We start from the raw sequence: 14919 nt of genomic DNA, 5'->3' as shown, positions 1-14919 counted from the left end.
TTCATATATACTCAGTTACCAAGTTGAAAAGAGTATGTAAGATTAAGTTTAATAGGATTCCATCCATCCTAAAATATAAGAAATTTTGGACGGATGAGATATTTTAGAGAATTCATGTGAAATGTCCTATCCGTCCAAAATCCTATTTTAGATAGAGGAAGTAGGCTATAAGATAACTATATATACTCAGGTGGAGGAGAGAAAAAAAATGAAAATGATAAATGTTAGCTTTTATATAAGAACTAATTATACATATGCTTCCAAGCAAATTATAGATGCTATCGCCTTGTTTAGTTGGAGAAAATTTTTTAGATTTGGTTGTCACATCAGATATACGGATATACATTTGAAGTATTAAACGTAGTCTAATAACAAAACAAATTACAGATTCCGCCAAAAAACCGCGAGATAAATTTATTAAGTCTAATTAATCCATCATTAGCAAGGGTTTACTGTAGCACCATATTATTAAATCATGGTGCAATTAGGCTTAAAAGATTCGTCTCGCAATTTACACGTAAACTGGTTTTTTTTTGTGTAATTGCGTAATTGGTTTTTTTTGTCCACATTTAACTACTTCATACATTTGTCCAAACATTCGATGTGATGGATGAAAATTTTTGTTTTAGGAACTCTAAGGGGGTGTTTAAATCCATGGGTGTAAAATTTTAACGTGTCACATCGGATATACGGGCACACATTTGAAGTACTAAACGTAGACTAATAACAAAACAAATTACATATTCTACTTGTAAACTGCGAGACAAATTTATTAAGCCTAATTAATCCATCATTAGCAAATGTTTACTGTAGTACCACATTGTCAAATCATGAAGCAATTAGGCTTAAAAAATTTGTCTCGTAATTTACACGCATACTGTGTAATTAGTTATTTTTTTTATTTATATTTAATGCTCAATACATGCGTTCAGATATTCGATGTGATAGGGTGAAAATTTTACCAGTGTATCTAAACATGCCTTAAATTAAGCTTTATATGATAGGGTGAAAATTTTACCAGTGTATCTAAACATGTCTTAAATTAAGCTTTATGTTAACTCTAAATTAAGCTTTAGGGGTGGATTGGGTTGGGCGACGCAAGACGCAACCAAAGAGGGAGAAGGGGGGGACAGGGGAGGGACATGGAGGCTGGGATGATCGGAGGGAGGTGTCAGGGGATGGCAGCCTTTGGGGAATGGGGATTTTCATCAGAATTCCTGCTGGGGATGCCCTCCTCTTTACCGGACCCTCCTTTGAACGTTATTTGTCGGCCGCCCTCGGTCAAAAGCGCGCGTCGGCCGATCCATGGATTTTATCCCAACAGTGCACCGTAGTTAATTAAGTCCTTCTCATGGATGTTTATCACGATAGGGGCAGTCAACAGTCATTTGTTCCAAAAAAAAAAAGATGAATGAGGCAGTCCCCTTAAACCTTACTCCCTCTATAAAAAGAAAATCAAATTCTAACAATACGTGTCTAGATTAATCTTTAAAATTGGATTTTTTTTAACACAAAGTATACTCCTGTACATCGGTTCAATAAATAAATATGTGGATATGGTACACACAATAGAAGTATGGTACAATTTCATTTATCTAATAAAATGTTTGTTATATAAAATATAAATATGACTTTTTGTCTAAGTTTGGCCTTTACTACATAGTATAGTAATATTGGTATGTCACTAATTTTATAAAACAATCCACATTATACTATTAGATCATTTTCCCTCTGTTAGAACACCTAGTATTTAGAGACATGCTATTTGGATAGAATTTGTTTGTGTCAACTCACTTTCCTGACCGTACCAATGTCGTTTCAAGAAAATGATATCGTTTTCGACTGTTTTCATCCCTAGTCCATGTAGGGTATCTTTGAATTTTATAGGATTCAATAAATTTTCTTTTTTGCTCCTTAGATACAAAGGAATGGGGTTTTCTAAATCCTATGAAATTCGTATGGAATGGTTCATTGCCTATAGAATTTGAAATAAACTTAGCAAGAGCTCCAATATTTTGAAAAATTTTCATTTTAATATATCTCTCTTATTAGATTTCTGTGGTTTACAATTATCTACTTTACACTTATATTCCTATCAGATTCTTAGATTTTTTTTTCTATTTCTCTGTTTTTTTATTCTTGTGATTCGAAGGACCCGTAGTATTAACCACTACGAGCTCATCTATGTTGACATCGGTTGGATTGTGCCAAGCTGCTATGAGAACACCCATTCTATACTACGTTGCCATTGCAACATGCTCATCGCTCCAGGGTTTAGAAGCTTTCGGCATACAATCGTTCCTTACCGGAGACTACAAAAGTGGCCATGAAGAAAAGAAGAGGTAGACCGATGGAAGAAGGAAAACGTAGATACATAAGTTTATCTGAAGCAGTATATTTTAGATCGTCCATAAACTCAGTTGTGCATTGTCAAATACTCGACTAGAAAAAGAATAAAGACCACTACACCCACTTAAGGCCTATTCTTTAGAACTAGTAACAGATAATGGATTATCGTTGGCATGCTTTCCAAGCTCCTAATCAACTTTCTAATACTCCATTTCATTAGCATTTCTTTGAAAACTTTTAGAAAATAACCTTTTCAACTTTCTATCATTTAGTTTATTCGTACGTGCATTCAAACAATTATCATAAATTATTTTTCATCTACCATCAATCAGAACTTTATAACAAGTCTAAGGCCCTGTTTAGATCCCACCCTAAAATTTTTTACTCTATCACATCGAACATTTGAACACCTGCATGAAGTATTAAATATAGACTAAAAAATTAATTACAAAGATTGCGTGTAAATTGCGAGACAAATCTTTTAAGCCTAATTGCTCCATAATTTAATAATGTGGTGTTACAATAAATATTTGCTAATGATAGATTAATTAGGCTTAATAAATTCGTCTTGCAGTTTACAGATAGATTCTGTAATTTATTTTGTTATTAGACTACGTTTAATACTTTAAATGTATGTCCGTACATTTAATGTGACGTAAAATTTTTTACCATGAATCTAAACACAGTCTAATTAAAGACGAATCAAACTTTTTTTTACACACACTACCGCTATTTTTGCCCATGATACCCAGACGACGATACCTACTGCTTCATGCAGCAGGGTCGTGTGTAGTCATTCGAAGCCTCTCTGGCACAAATATAATCCCTCAGTTTTAAAATGTTTGACACCGTTGACTTTTTTAGTATGTGTTTGACCATACGTCTTATTCAAAAAAATTTAAGTAATTATTTATTCTTTTCATATCATTTGATTCATTGTTAAATATATTTTCATGTACACATATGGTTTTAAATATTTCATAAATTTTTTTAATAAGATAAATGGTTAAATATGTGCTAAAAAGTCAACGGTGTCAGACATTTTAAAACTGAGGGAGTAAGAAGGAAACTCATGATGTCGAAGACAAGCGGCACAGGGCTTTGCATACCCCCAAACAGTGGTCAAAAAAACTCTCTCCAGCTGAGCCTTTTTATCTGGTGCCATTTCACCGGCATCGCTCCAGTGAAATGCCGGATGGAGCCGGGGAAGCACTAAGTGATACATGACTCTGCTACTATGTCAAAATCTCCACGAATATTACACATGTATATATGTTGGTTTTCAACAGGACTTCAGTAAGATCAGAAATATATCGCTGGTTTTCATATCTTATAGCATGTGTTATAGCATGTGTTAGGGGACACATTTATAGGATGTTAGTGGGATGTGTGCGCCTGTGATTCTACCGTGTAATATCAAACAAAAAGGAGAAATGCCGGATGGGCCGCAGCTTTTTTTCACCATGGCGACCTCACTCTCCTCTCCGGTTAAACCGAGACAAGGGACAAGTTAACCGTGGCCTTTATGGCGTGTCCCCTCGCGACGCGGCAGCTTCAGTACTACCACCCCCTTTGGTTTACAAAACGCAATCGAAAGCAGAGGAGAGAAGGCAGTGACAGGTCAAGCTTCATGATGCGTATGCAGACCATTTCACTCACTTTTTATTTTTTTGGTTTGCCCTTTCTTTCTTTCTTCTTCCCTGTCCAGGCAGCAAAGGCTTACATCTTTCTCATAAAAACGCACTCCGTTTTGTGATTCATAACAAATGTGCTTTGGGAGTAATCTAGCTTTTTTCCTGGAATTTAATGTGGTGGTACTACAAATTTCGAAATACTTTGGGACATCCTTTGGAACACGGTAATTTTATAGTTCTGATTTGTGAAGGATCATACAAGAGCTAGTTTAAGCCGTGTGATATTAAAAAGGTTCCAGGTATTACGTCAAAAAAAAGTTGCATGTATTTCAAACGAGACCTTGATAGGTAAAACATGCTACCAATAGAAGCTACTATGTATCTTCATGTATGTGCTCGTGTATAAAGATGGATCCAAAATAAAATTAGAGAGAAACTCATCTCCTTCCTCCTCCTTTAGTGCCCTCCCCTCCCCTCTTCCTTCTCTCCCTCTTCTTCCCCCTTCCCTCTCTAGTTCTATCAATAGTGATCCAGCGAGGTAGGGTGGCACCCACACTGGATCCGGCTCTACTAGTATATATTCACATTGTTCTTCATTCTCTTTTGTTAAGCATGAAGCTCTTCTCACATCACATTGTGAAAAAGGTGGACGAGATCAAAACTTCACTATACATAATTTTTTTTTCTCTTAATATGGATCAAATTTTCTAAGCTCATCTTTTCGCTTATGCTTATGTTTATCAGCCAAAATTTAAATTTTCAACCTTAAATTTGGAGCTAATTTTGAGGTTTTTTCATTGAAGTTTATTTTTCAGCCTATGCTTTTAGATAACTAAGAACATGTATATAAAAATTTTATTCACAAATTACTTTTCGTTTGCAAATATATCATTTCGCTTATATCGTGATGGCTCCGTTCATTTATTTATCTTTAAGGGTTATGCCATACTTTTTTTCCCTTTTTTTCCCTAATTTTGCATACATTTTCTAGAGCTAGGTGACGAGCACTTGGAATGTTCTCGGGAGGAGACCTGGGCTGACAATCGCCATGCAGCCAACAGGGAACCTTGTTTATCTTGATCGTTCAGGGAAGGAATCATCTGCAGACGTGACGTCATGTCAATGCCGACAGGCTCTCAGATGCGTATTGTTCTTCATGAAGATGAAACAGTCCCTCTGACGTTCTTCACCGGCACCTAAAACTTCTCAAAGAAAGAAGATTTTCAGTCCATCCATCAGTCCTCTGTTGGTCACCTCCAAGGCAGACAAGAGTAAATACTGCTCCAAGGTTTAAAGTCGTCACCTCCAAGCTCAAGTTTAACTCTAACCTGCAATTCTGCAATGGTCAACACTGGTAACCATGTTGTTACAAGCTGTTCATACTCCGTCCGTCCCAATATATTAAAACCTAGAACAGGATGAGTCCGTCCTAATATATTAAAACCTAGAATAGGATGAGACATTTTTAGTAATATGAATCTGGACAGACAGTCTGTCCAGATTCGTAGCACTAGAAAATATCCCCATCCTGTCCTAGGTTTTAATATATTGAAACGGAGGGAGTACACTGTTTAACTTTACCAGTAGGCCAATGCATTATTGGCACCAAAGTTTCAGGCCCCATAGTTCCCCTTGTATGAAATCAACCATCGCCAAAATTGAAATTTTAAAACTTAATTTTAAAGTTTTTTCATTGCTATTTAAATCACTATGAACATTGCAATAGGGGGCCTCAATTCAAACGGTGGCGCATTCTGATATCTTAAGATAAAGAGAATAATTGAGCCTTAACTTGGTACTAGTACTAACATAATAATAGTGTACTCATGTATGAATTCAGTTGGCAGTATACTGGGACCATTTTGTGGCCTTACAGATACAATGTTGTGCTCACATTGCAATTAAATTCAGTCGATTCTACTACACATAAAGGCAATCGCATTGCATTCTAGAAGACCATGTAGCGTTGTGGGTTTCTCCAAAAGACCTAAGCGAGCAACTGGTTAGGTGTAACCGAAGCTGAGTTCATGAGTTATGATAGCTTTCGAATATCTGTATCCAAAATGCTGTGGAACCAAGGACTGCAAAACGTTGGAAGTATTGCTCCGAACCTTTCAAGGATATTCGAATTAACTCAGAATTATAAACTGGTTGATGCAACCAGTCCATTTTTGCCAAACGGGGATCCTGACGGAGCAATCAAAGCAAGACTCTGCATGATCCTGATTTGACGCGCGCTAACTTGCCCCAGTTCCTCCATGGCTGCATCCCTGCTCTGGTGGATTTTGGTCAAATTAGTGTTGAAATTTGAGATAATAAGGTTTAGAAGTATGGGCGTGGGCAAGGGAATCTACTTACAGTACTATCGAAAGGCCCTCTCTCGAAAGAGTTGGGACTGTTGTCATGATTCATGGTTTCTGAGGTGTCCTTAGCTCTTTTCTTTCCATTGCTACTTGCTTGATCTATTCTCCCTTTTCTAGATCTCTGTGTAATGTTACTTGACTCCGCCTCTGCCCTACTACCACCTCGTTTGATGCCTCGTCCACCCTTTGCAACAGGAGTAGGATCACCAGTTATGTTCAATTCACTAGCGCAGCAAATGCCATTGATCACTTCATCTACATATGCCATCTCAGCAGCATGCTGCTTGGCAATAATGTCACTGAACAGTATATCCCTAACCATAACCCTTATTTCTGCATGAGAAGCCAAAGTTCCATCTATGGTTGAATCATCTTCATGCTGATTTGAATTCTCTGGTGTTCTATTTACTTCATTTGCACCTTCACTTGCACTTGTATCACTGAAAAGTGATGTTCTATCCTCCGATGGATCTAAATATGCCTTCATGGGTGTACAAGCAGATCGTCTCAGTCCTTCCCTTCTACCCACTGATCTCTCTGTCGTTGTCATCTTACAAGCCTCTTCATCATATACAGAACCAACTTGTTTTTCTGTCTTATAACTTGAACCCTCAATAGAAGCTTTTTTACCACTGGCTTGATCTTCACCATCAGTAGGACTGAGTTGTCTTGCACCTTCTCGCGTTCTTCTTCCTTTACGAGTGGCAACTCCAGTTGTTGCAGTATATCCAAGTTCTTGGTGCTGCTCTGCACTATGCTGGTCTTTTGTATCCTCTCCCATATGCTCAGAGGCTGGTGATTCCTTTAAGCCCTTTTGCTTTCTGACTTTCTTGGAAGAGGTCTTGGCTGTGTCCAATTCAGTCACACCATCAGGAAAATAAATTTAGGTACATAGTAAAGAAGCAAAATTAGGGGCAAATGGATTAATACTAAATAGATGGCATGAGTCAGGAAATAATACCAATGTGCCATTGACATGTTGTCTGTAGAACCCACTTGATATCATCAAAATTAATGACAGTTTTAAACTTATACATGCTTGCATTTCACCAAGCAAAAAAAATCCTTTTGTTTCATAGAAAAAGAGTACATTTGCATGTTATGTTCGTCATATCCAATTGAGCAATATTTGATATTATGTGATGTTTGAACTTTGAAGATCATGTATATCAATTACCTTCAAAGTGATGCTGCTCCATACTACTTCTTAATACCACCATTGCAAGGATTTTATTAACAGAAAAAGAGCATTGTTGACATATAATTTCTTATTTTTTACTAGTAAAATAGCTATTCTTTCTTCTGTCATCCAAATTCTGCTCTATCTATTGTTAGTATCGCCATATGGCTCTTTTCTGTTTTCCACTACTGCTTGTTCAAATGTAATCGATTACCATTTTCTTGTTCTCGATTCCAATAAAGACTAACATGCCTCAACAATGAGTTACTGACAATGTGACCCATATATCAGTTTTATAAACCTCACTGTGTCATCCAGTTATCCAGTCATCCACCTAGATATTTTCTCCCACTGACAGAAGGTCTACAATGGTTAGCTTTGAGGCAGGGTTGGAATGGTCATTTTACAAACTCAAAGTCTAACTGACAGTAGTAGCAAGAGGGGTAAATTCTGGATGGCAGAAGAACAAAAATTCTCTAGTAATAAAGAGCGAATAAGGGATTGAACGAATGATCAAATCATTATCCATAACCACTAAAAAGCTGAGTAAAAAAAACTTGTATATGTGATATATATCTTCAGGTAAAAACAGAAACTCACCTTTCAAGTTGCCAGCTTCTTCAGTAGAATCGCAAGGTGAATTAACGTGGGACAGCTCCTGCATTATGGGATGTTTTCAGCAGCTAAACATAGTTACATCTTAACATATGTGATGCAATTATGCAAAGGTGACTGTCGTACCTTCTTAACGGCCTCATGGAATGCTTCCATTGCACTTTTATTCTCTCGCTTCAGCATCTGCATGCGATGAGCTCATATGTGAAATATAAAATGAATATCGATATGATTCATTTTCTTCCAAGAGAAAAGATAAATGGCACAGATTTTTTTAAAAGTTTGAAAACCCAAACCAGCTTTTTCAAGCAGTTGTATTATAACCATTCTAAACTGGTTCATGTTATCATACTGCAGTGATAACCTGGTAAGCCGAAGAAAATAAACGAAGCAATCAAATATAATTTTAGTGTAAGACTTTTATATTTCTATTCTTACTTTCTTAGCAGTCCAAAAGACAAGGCTGAAAAATAGAAAACAATTACAAAAACCCAAATCAACTCTAAAATTAAGTTCTAGAATTCAAATTCTGGCTGTTGCTTATAAGCCAACAACCAGCCAAGAAAGCACCTAGTGATATCATGGTTGCCTTGGATATCTGTCAGAGGGAGTAGAAGTTTAGAACAGGCCAACTATGATTTAGAGGCAGCTAAGTTATCTGCGACCATGTGAAAATCTCCTTTCACTTCTTCATTCTCTCCCCCATTCACTCCATTCTCACACTTGATCTGGCACATTTTTTTAACTCCACTGCCATGCTGCTACTAGCGGATCCAGCACGTGCTGCCGCTGCCCTTAGATCTGATGTCATGCCTGAAGCATTCAAAGTGTTGATTTGAAAGCAATTGTGTTGTTTAATTGAAAGTTGTTATTTGCAGTTGAAATTTGTTTTATTTTCATAGTTTAAAGTTTGAACCATGGTTTATAATATTGGGAATTTTATGGTTCAAAGTTTGAAATGCAGTTGGGAGTCAAGTTGTTCAATTTGGAAGTTTTTTACTTGAGAGGTTTAAAGTGAGGGGAACATCAAAGGAGAAAGGGAGGATGACTGTGAGTTATGGAATTCATGGTCAACTGTGTCAGAGGCACTTTCTTTCTAAATCTACAATGAGTGGCACGGGAGCAATGACAATATATCAGTATCCTTATAAATAGATATTGTGCATACCATTTTGAATTCCATGTTAGACTTCCAAGGGTCTACGTACATGCTGAAAATAGTAAAAGAAATAAACTTTTGTCACCAGAATATCATGGAAAGAAAAGAAGGCATAGCGCATTAATAAGATCCCTTACTGTACACAAGTGCCATACAAACGAACTGGAACATGATGCTTGGCCGTCTTCTTAGGCTTGCTGCTGATACATGAATTTTCAACGACCTTGAATTCAGAGGAAAAAAAAACAAAACAAAACCAGTGTAAATATACACATGGGAAAACTAGGATCATGGACAAAGTAGCAGTCAGCAAAAGTCCACTTCTTAGCTTCTGCATCACATATGCATAAAGATGGTGGCATTATCATCTGAACTTCAAAAAGAAGTTCATGCCAATTCCATATATCTACAAATGTCAATCTATTATCCCAGCCAACATTAATATTTTACGATTTAGAATATAGCCTGCCTAATGCACCGTTCACTGAAAATATCTCATCATCTTATGAAAGAACGATACTTTGTGCATTCAAAGTTAAAGCTCGGAAGATGTATGCAATCGTACCTGTGCTGGCCACCACGAGCCAGTGTGCTTAACCCATGTAATATCTCCCAATCGGAAACTGTGCCTCAAGTTATCTTCTGAAAGCGCAGGAGACGATTGGCATTCTTGAACGCCATCTCCTTTCTCTGCATGTTCTTTCACCATGATGATCAGTTCAGACCTGCACCAGCACAGAGTAAGAAGAAGAAAAAAAAAACTGTTATAGAGACTGTCCACAAGCAGGGGCGTATCCAACTTTGGACATGGGGGGGTTCAGTTGAACCCCCAAACTTTTGAGAGGTTTAAGGAGGAGAAGAGGTTTTTCCAGATCTAGAAGAGAAGCTAGGGTTAACGCAAAGCAAATTCCAGACAACAGTAGTCCCGGTGGGAGAGAGATGAATCAGAAAGAGGATGTGGATGCTCACCAGAATCCCCTCCCCTGCTCTGCTCGCCAAATGGAGATCGCCGCCCCCTCCCTGCTCAGCCGCGACTCGCCTTGGCGGCGGCGCAAGGAGCGGAGGAGACAACGAGACGGGACATTTCGCGACACGCGACTACTACACCTTCGAACTACTCCCTCTGTTTCGTCATATTATGCTGCATCTAAAATTATACAAATTTATAGAAAAAATTAACAGCATCTAAAATGCCAAACTAGTTTCATACCTCCTCCGTACTTATAAAGGAAGTCGTTTAGGATAATGTTTAAGTCAAACCTTAAAAATATAAATCATGAATAACTCTCAAGTTATTGTGAACTTGAGTTTGAAAATGTAAAAATTATATGAATAGATTTGTCTTGAAAAATACTTTCATCAAAGTATACGGGTTTGTTTGGTACAGCTCCAGCTCCAGCTCCACCCCTCCTAGAGCTGGAGCTTAGCTAAACAGTTTCAGTTCCACCAAAACTGGCAGTAGAGCTGGGTGGAGCTCTCTCATAAAATGAACTAGAGTTGTGGAGCTGGGTTTAGGCAGCTCCACAACTCCACTCCAGACCTAACTCCTAGAGCAAAATTTAGGAGTTAGAGCTGTACCAAACAGGCTCTACATATATTACTTTTCAATAAATATTTTATTAGAAGCAAGAAGTTAAAGTTATGTTTTGGAAACCGTGTCGCTGTCCTAAACGACTTCCTATGCAAGTATGGAGGGAGTAGAATCTAACATTGAATATATTTTAATAATACTTTTTTAAAAAAATATTAATATATATTTTCATAAACCGGTCAAACTTGAATAAGAAAAAATTCAAATGATTTATAATATGAAACGGAAGGAGTAGCTATTAGTATTTCTTTCTTTACGATGACTGGTGGCCCATGTATTATCAATACTTAAAAAAAATAACAAACTCGGTTAGCGATTGTATCGACAACAAACTCTTTCTCCATGAGCCACCATCACTACTCTTTCTCCATGAGCCACCATAGTCCCTCCTCTCCGCCTTCACATGCACCTATAGTAACCGACATGTCTTTTTCTCCTCCCATATTGTCATACACACTATTTGTTATGGTTGTTGTTGTGGTGGTGGTCAGGGGCTTGCAGGGGCTCTGGGACGCAGGAGCTGCCCCGACAAAGAGCGAAGACGCTAGATCCGGGCTCCTTCTTGCTGGATCTAGCGGTTATCCAAATGTTGGAGGAAAAAAGAAAATGGAAAAAGAAAATAGCGGTTATCGACCGACGTGGTATGAAAACGGAGCGGATACGGATGGACAATGCTCATACCATATTTGTTTTCAGTTTTTTTTGCTAGTTAAGAAAACGAATACGAATAGCTCGGATATAGAAACAAATACGAAATATCTCGAATAGGAAAATGATCGAATATGATCAACACGAATATGGAAACAATTTTTTCTCGGAACACGGAAACCACCTTAACTTCTAATAGAAACAAATATCATCATATATAATTAGACCATTTTATATGAAATATTGTATAATTTACAAAATATTTAAAGGTTTAAATAATATTAATAGTGTGGACAAGTGTTAAGAGATGGGCAACTATTAAAATCTAAAAAGGTATATTGAATGTCGTAAAGTTATAAAGAAATGGGGTATGTCTTTTATCTCTTCAGCGAACATTTGAATAACACCATTCATTCGCATCCGTATATGAACTATTCGAGAGTTTTCGCTCCGAAAGGTATATGTATTTGTTTTTCTCCGGAGTGGATAGAAACTATCCGCTCCGTTTTCATCCCTAGTGACCCACATAATCAGTGATCATGTCCATGTGACTTCACACCAGAGGACCTCAATTCAAAAGCTTATAGCTATGCCTAGAGTTACTAAAGAGATTTAGTTCTTTTCAAACTTGGAATTGAAAAAATGGAGCAGTTGAAAAAAACACGATTTTGATAGGAATATAAATCCAAAATAGAGTATTGTGAAACAAAAATAAATATAAATGACTGTTTGAATAGACCGTATAAAAAGTAATAATCGGATGAGAGATATAGATCAAAGAAAAATTTCCAAGAGGATGGAGCTTTTGCTAATTTTCCTATAAAATCTCTATAAGATCACCCATTCTATAGTAATTTCAAGAGCAAGAGAGTATATGCTTCACTCCTTTATATAAAAAACCTTTATAGAAATTTTTTCTGTAGTATTGAAACCCTCCAAATTTATATGTTTTTGCTAGAAAATCAAAGAGGGCTTGAGAATAAAGAGAATAACTATGACGCCCTCATTAATTAATGGGTGGGTGAGGGAAGGGTTGTTAGGGTAAAATAGGGAGAAAATAAATATGGGTATGTTCGGTGTATCTAAATTGTAGCTGCACAGCAGCAGCCACTACAGTGCATGCATGGTAAAGAAAATATATACATCGGCTATAGCGTAGCTGGTTACAGCTGAAGAGCAGTGTTGTCGATTAGAGCCTATAGAGTGATTGAGTGGGAGAAATAATACTATAGTATCTTCTATATTTGTGAATGAAATTTAAACATTAGAATCTCTTATATTTATATTTATGGAAGTAAAAGCTTTATAATTATTGAGCAATATATGGTTTGAACTGTATAGAAACTAGTTGATTCCCAAGTGCTGCGGGAATTACTAAATAATTTTTAATATGTTTTTTTAACAATCGAGTTAGGAGTAATATTAGTTATTAACAACTGGTTTGACAAACCATGTCTAGAAAAATAAATTTAGTAGACCATATATGAGATTGTAGATGAAATATTAGGTTGTTATCTAAGGTGGTGTTTTTTTTCTCCTGAAGATAAAGATTAAGTTGCATCATCCTAAAGTAATGTACATTTGGCACTACCAACAACCCATCTGATAATCTTACAATTTACAACAACAAATCTTGCGCTCGAGGTGGCATGGCACAACACACAGAATCTAACCATCTAATGAGAACCAACTTTCCAACTGAAAGAAGAGGAAAATTGTTCATCACCAAAATTGCTGTTCTTGTAGAAGATCCAATCTCTCTTCATTTTCACCCCATTTTTGCCCCTCTCATCAGCAAACAAAGAATCTATCGTGCACATTCAGAACCATGAGTTTGGCGAAGAGCAAAATTTGCCAAAAAAACATTCTAATTGATCTCGATCACCACATGCTTGTTCTTACTGCTTTTGGGCCTCCCTCGCTTCCTTGCCCCAAGCTTTACAAGTTTGGGCTTCACCGGCAATGGCGCTGCCGCCGCCGGCGGCGGCGGCGGCGACGGCGCTGTCACTGTGCCATCACCGGAACCAACTGCTGCATTGCCCTCGGCAGCGTCGCCTTGAGCTGGCAATGGCAGGGAGTAGGGTCCCATTGGATAGAATCCCAGAGCAGCCGGTGCTTGCTTCGTCGGCGAAGAAGAAGAAGAACTGGTTGGTCGAGCGAACGCAGGGCCACCGGGGAATCCCATCGGGAAGAAGCCCCATGAGCAGTAGTACATGTCGGTGCCCGGCACGATGGGCGGCGGCGTGGCCATTGCCGCGGCGAAGAACGGCTTGCGGCAGCTGGGGCAGAGCAGCGTGCGCGCCTCGTAGGAGCGGGTGTACTCGTGCAGGTTGCAGCAGGATGGGCAGGCCGTCCAGAACGTCGCCGCCGCCTCCACCTCCGCCTCCTGCTGCCGCTCCGGCGTCGGTTGGGGTTTAGCGGCGCGTGGCGGCCGCCCGCGCTTTGGCCGCGCCGGCGGCGTCGACACCGCCGAGGCCACCTCCGGTGCCGCGGGAACAGGCGGTGGCGAGGCTGGCCGCGGTGACCGCGGCTGCGGCTGCGGCTGCTGCTTCTGTGGAGAGGGAGCGGGAGGCGGGCGAGGTGCCGCCGCGGCGGCTGCGGCGTCGAGGCTGGAGTCGAGGGAGGCCTTGCGGACAGGGTCGAACAGGAACGCCCACGCCTCGGCGACGAGGCGGGCGGCGTCGGCGAAGGCATGCAAGCAGGGGCGGTCGGGGTGGGAGCGGTTGAGGAGGAGGGAGAGGCGGCGGTAGGCGGAGTGGACGACGTCGGGGTCGCGGGACGCGGGGTCGGCGCAGTCGAGCCCCAGGACGGCGTACGGGTTGGGCGCCCCCGTCGCGAGGCGCCGCCGCTGCGTGGCGAGCAGGATGTCCGCGGCGGCGGCCAGGTCGTCGGCGCCGGGGGCGGTCGGGTCGTCGGCGCGCGCCTGGGAGACGAACTGCTTGCACCCCTCGAGGTCCCGCGCCATCAGGAGCTTCTCCGCCACGCCTATCCACCGCTCGGCCTTGCGCCGCGCGGCGGCGGGATCCATGGCGTCGCGTCGCGTCGCCTCGCCGCCGTAGGGGGGGAGGACACGGGGGATTTTGACTGGGATTCTGCTGGGAAAGAGAAGAGAAGGAGATGGAACGGAGGAGGACGAAGAGGGGCCCGGTGGTGGTAGTGGGGTTTGCGGGTGCGCCCAGCAATTTTAGTCGGCGTCCTCGATTTGTGTTTTTGTTTCGATCTTCGTGTCACAGGACTCGGAACAGAGCATGAACATGAACTGCTACGTCCACACACATAGATTTACGACTCCATAAATGAAGAAGAAAATTAAGCTGACGCACATGAGAAAGCTATTACTCCCTCCGGTTCCATATTAATATGGCGTAATGGTCAAACTT

At 39.9% G+C, this 14919-nt stretch overlaps 2 protein-coding genes across 3 annotated transcripts; both read right to left on the bottom strand.

Moving 5' to 3' along the window:
* Positions 1-5763: 5763 nt before the first annotated feature.
* LOC127781762 (uncharacterized) lies at positions 5764-10416 on the bottom strand. Of its 2 annotated transcripts, none has more exons than XM_052308785.1 (8): positions 10270-10416; positions 9866-10025; positions 9438-9523; positions 9310-9352; positions 8268-8324; positions 8127-8184; positions 6342-7192; positions 5764-6258 (listed from the first exon to the last, which is right to left on the bottom strand). In XM_052308785.1, the coding sequence occupies exons 2-8, from the start codon at positions 10007-10009 to the stop codon at positions 6124-6126; spliced, it is 1374 nt and encodes a 457-aa protein (XP_052164745.1). In that variant the 5' UTR covers positions 10010-10025; positions 10270-10416; the 3' UTR covers positions 5764-6123. The 2 variants fall into 2 exon arrangements, with proteins under 2 accessions (XP_052164745.1, XP_052164746.1); XM_052308786.1 differs by having other exon boundaries at positions 5764-6253.
* Positions 10417-13020: 2604 nt separating this feature from the next.
* On the bottom strand, positions 13021-14691 carry LOC127781764 (protein transport protein SEC31-like). Its single transcript, XM_052308788.1, has one exon. It carries the CDS (start codon positions 14565-14567, stop codon positions 13407-13409), a length of 1161 nt encoding a protein of 386 aa, XP_052164748.1. The 5' UTR covers positions 14568-14691; the 3' UTR covers positions 13021-13406.
* Positions 14692-14919: the final 228 nt, after the last annotated feature.

This window comes from Oryza glaberrima, chromosome 8, assembly GCF_000147395.1.
Source record: "Oryza glaberrima chromosome 8, OglaRS2, whole genome shotgun sequence".
Lineage (NCBI taxonomy): Eukaryota > Viridiplantae > Streptophyta > Magnoliopsida > Poales > Poaceae > Oryza > Oryza glaberrima.
Note: the sequence above shows the minus strand (reverse complement) of the source record. Positions and strands in the feature narration are given on the sequence as shown.

What these genes read in the sequence shown, in the direction of transcription:
- LOC127781762 (XM_052308785.1), bottom strand. Translation starts at nt 10,009, where the DNA reads ATGGTGAAAGAACATGCAGAGAAAGGAGATGGCGTTCAAGAATGCCAA. An exon ending in CTAACATGGAATTCAAAATG is followed by an intron (nt 8,325 to 9,309) that starts GTATGCACAATA and finishes CATCGCATGCAG; the next exon opens with ATGCTGAAGCGAGAGAATAA. An exon ending in AGAAGCTGGCAACTTGAAAG is followed by an intron (nt 7,193 to 8,126) that starts GTGAGTTTCTGT and finishes AATTGGACACAG; the next exon opens with CCAAGACCTCTTCCAAGAAA.
- LOC127781764 (XM_052308788.1), bottom strand. Translation starts at nt 14,567, where the DNA reads ATGGATCCCGCCGCCGCGCGGCGCAAGGCCGAGCGGTGGATAGGCGTG.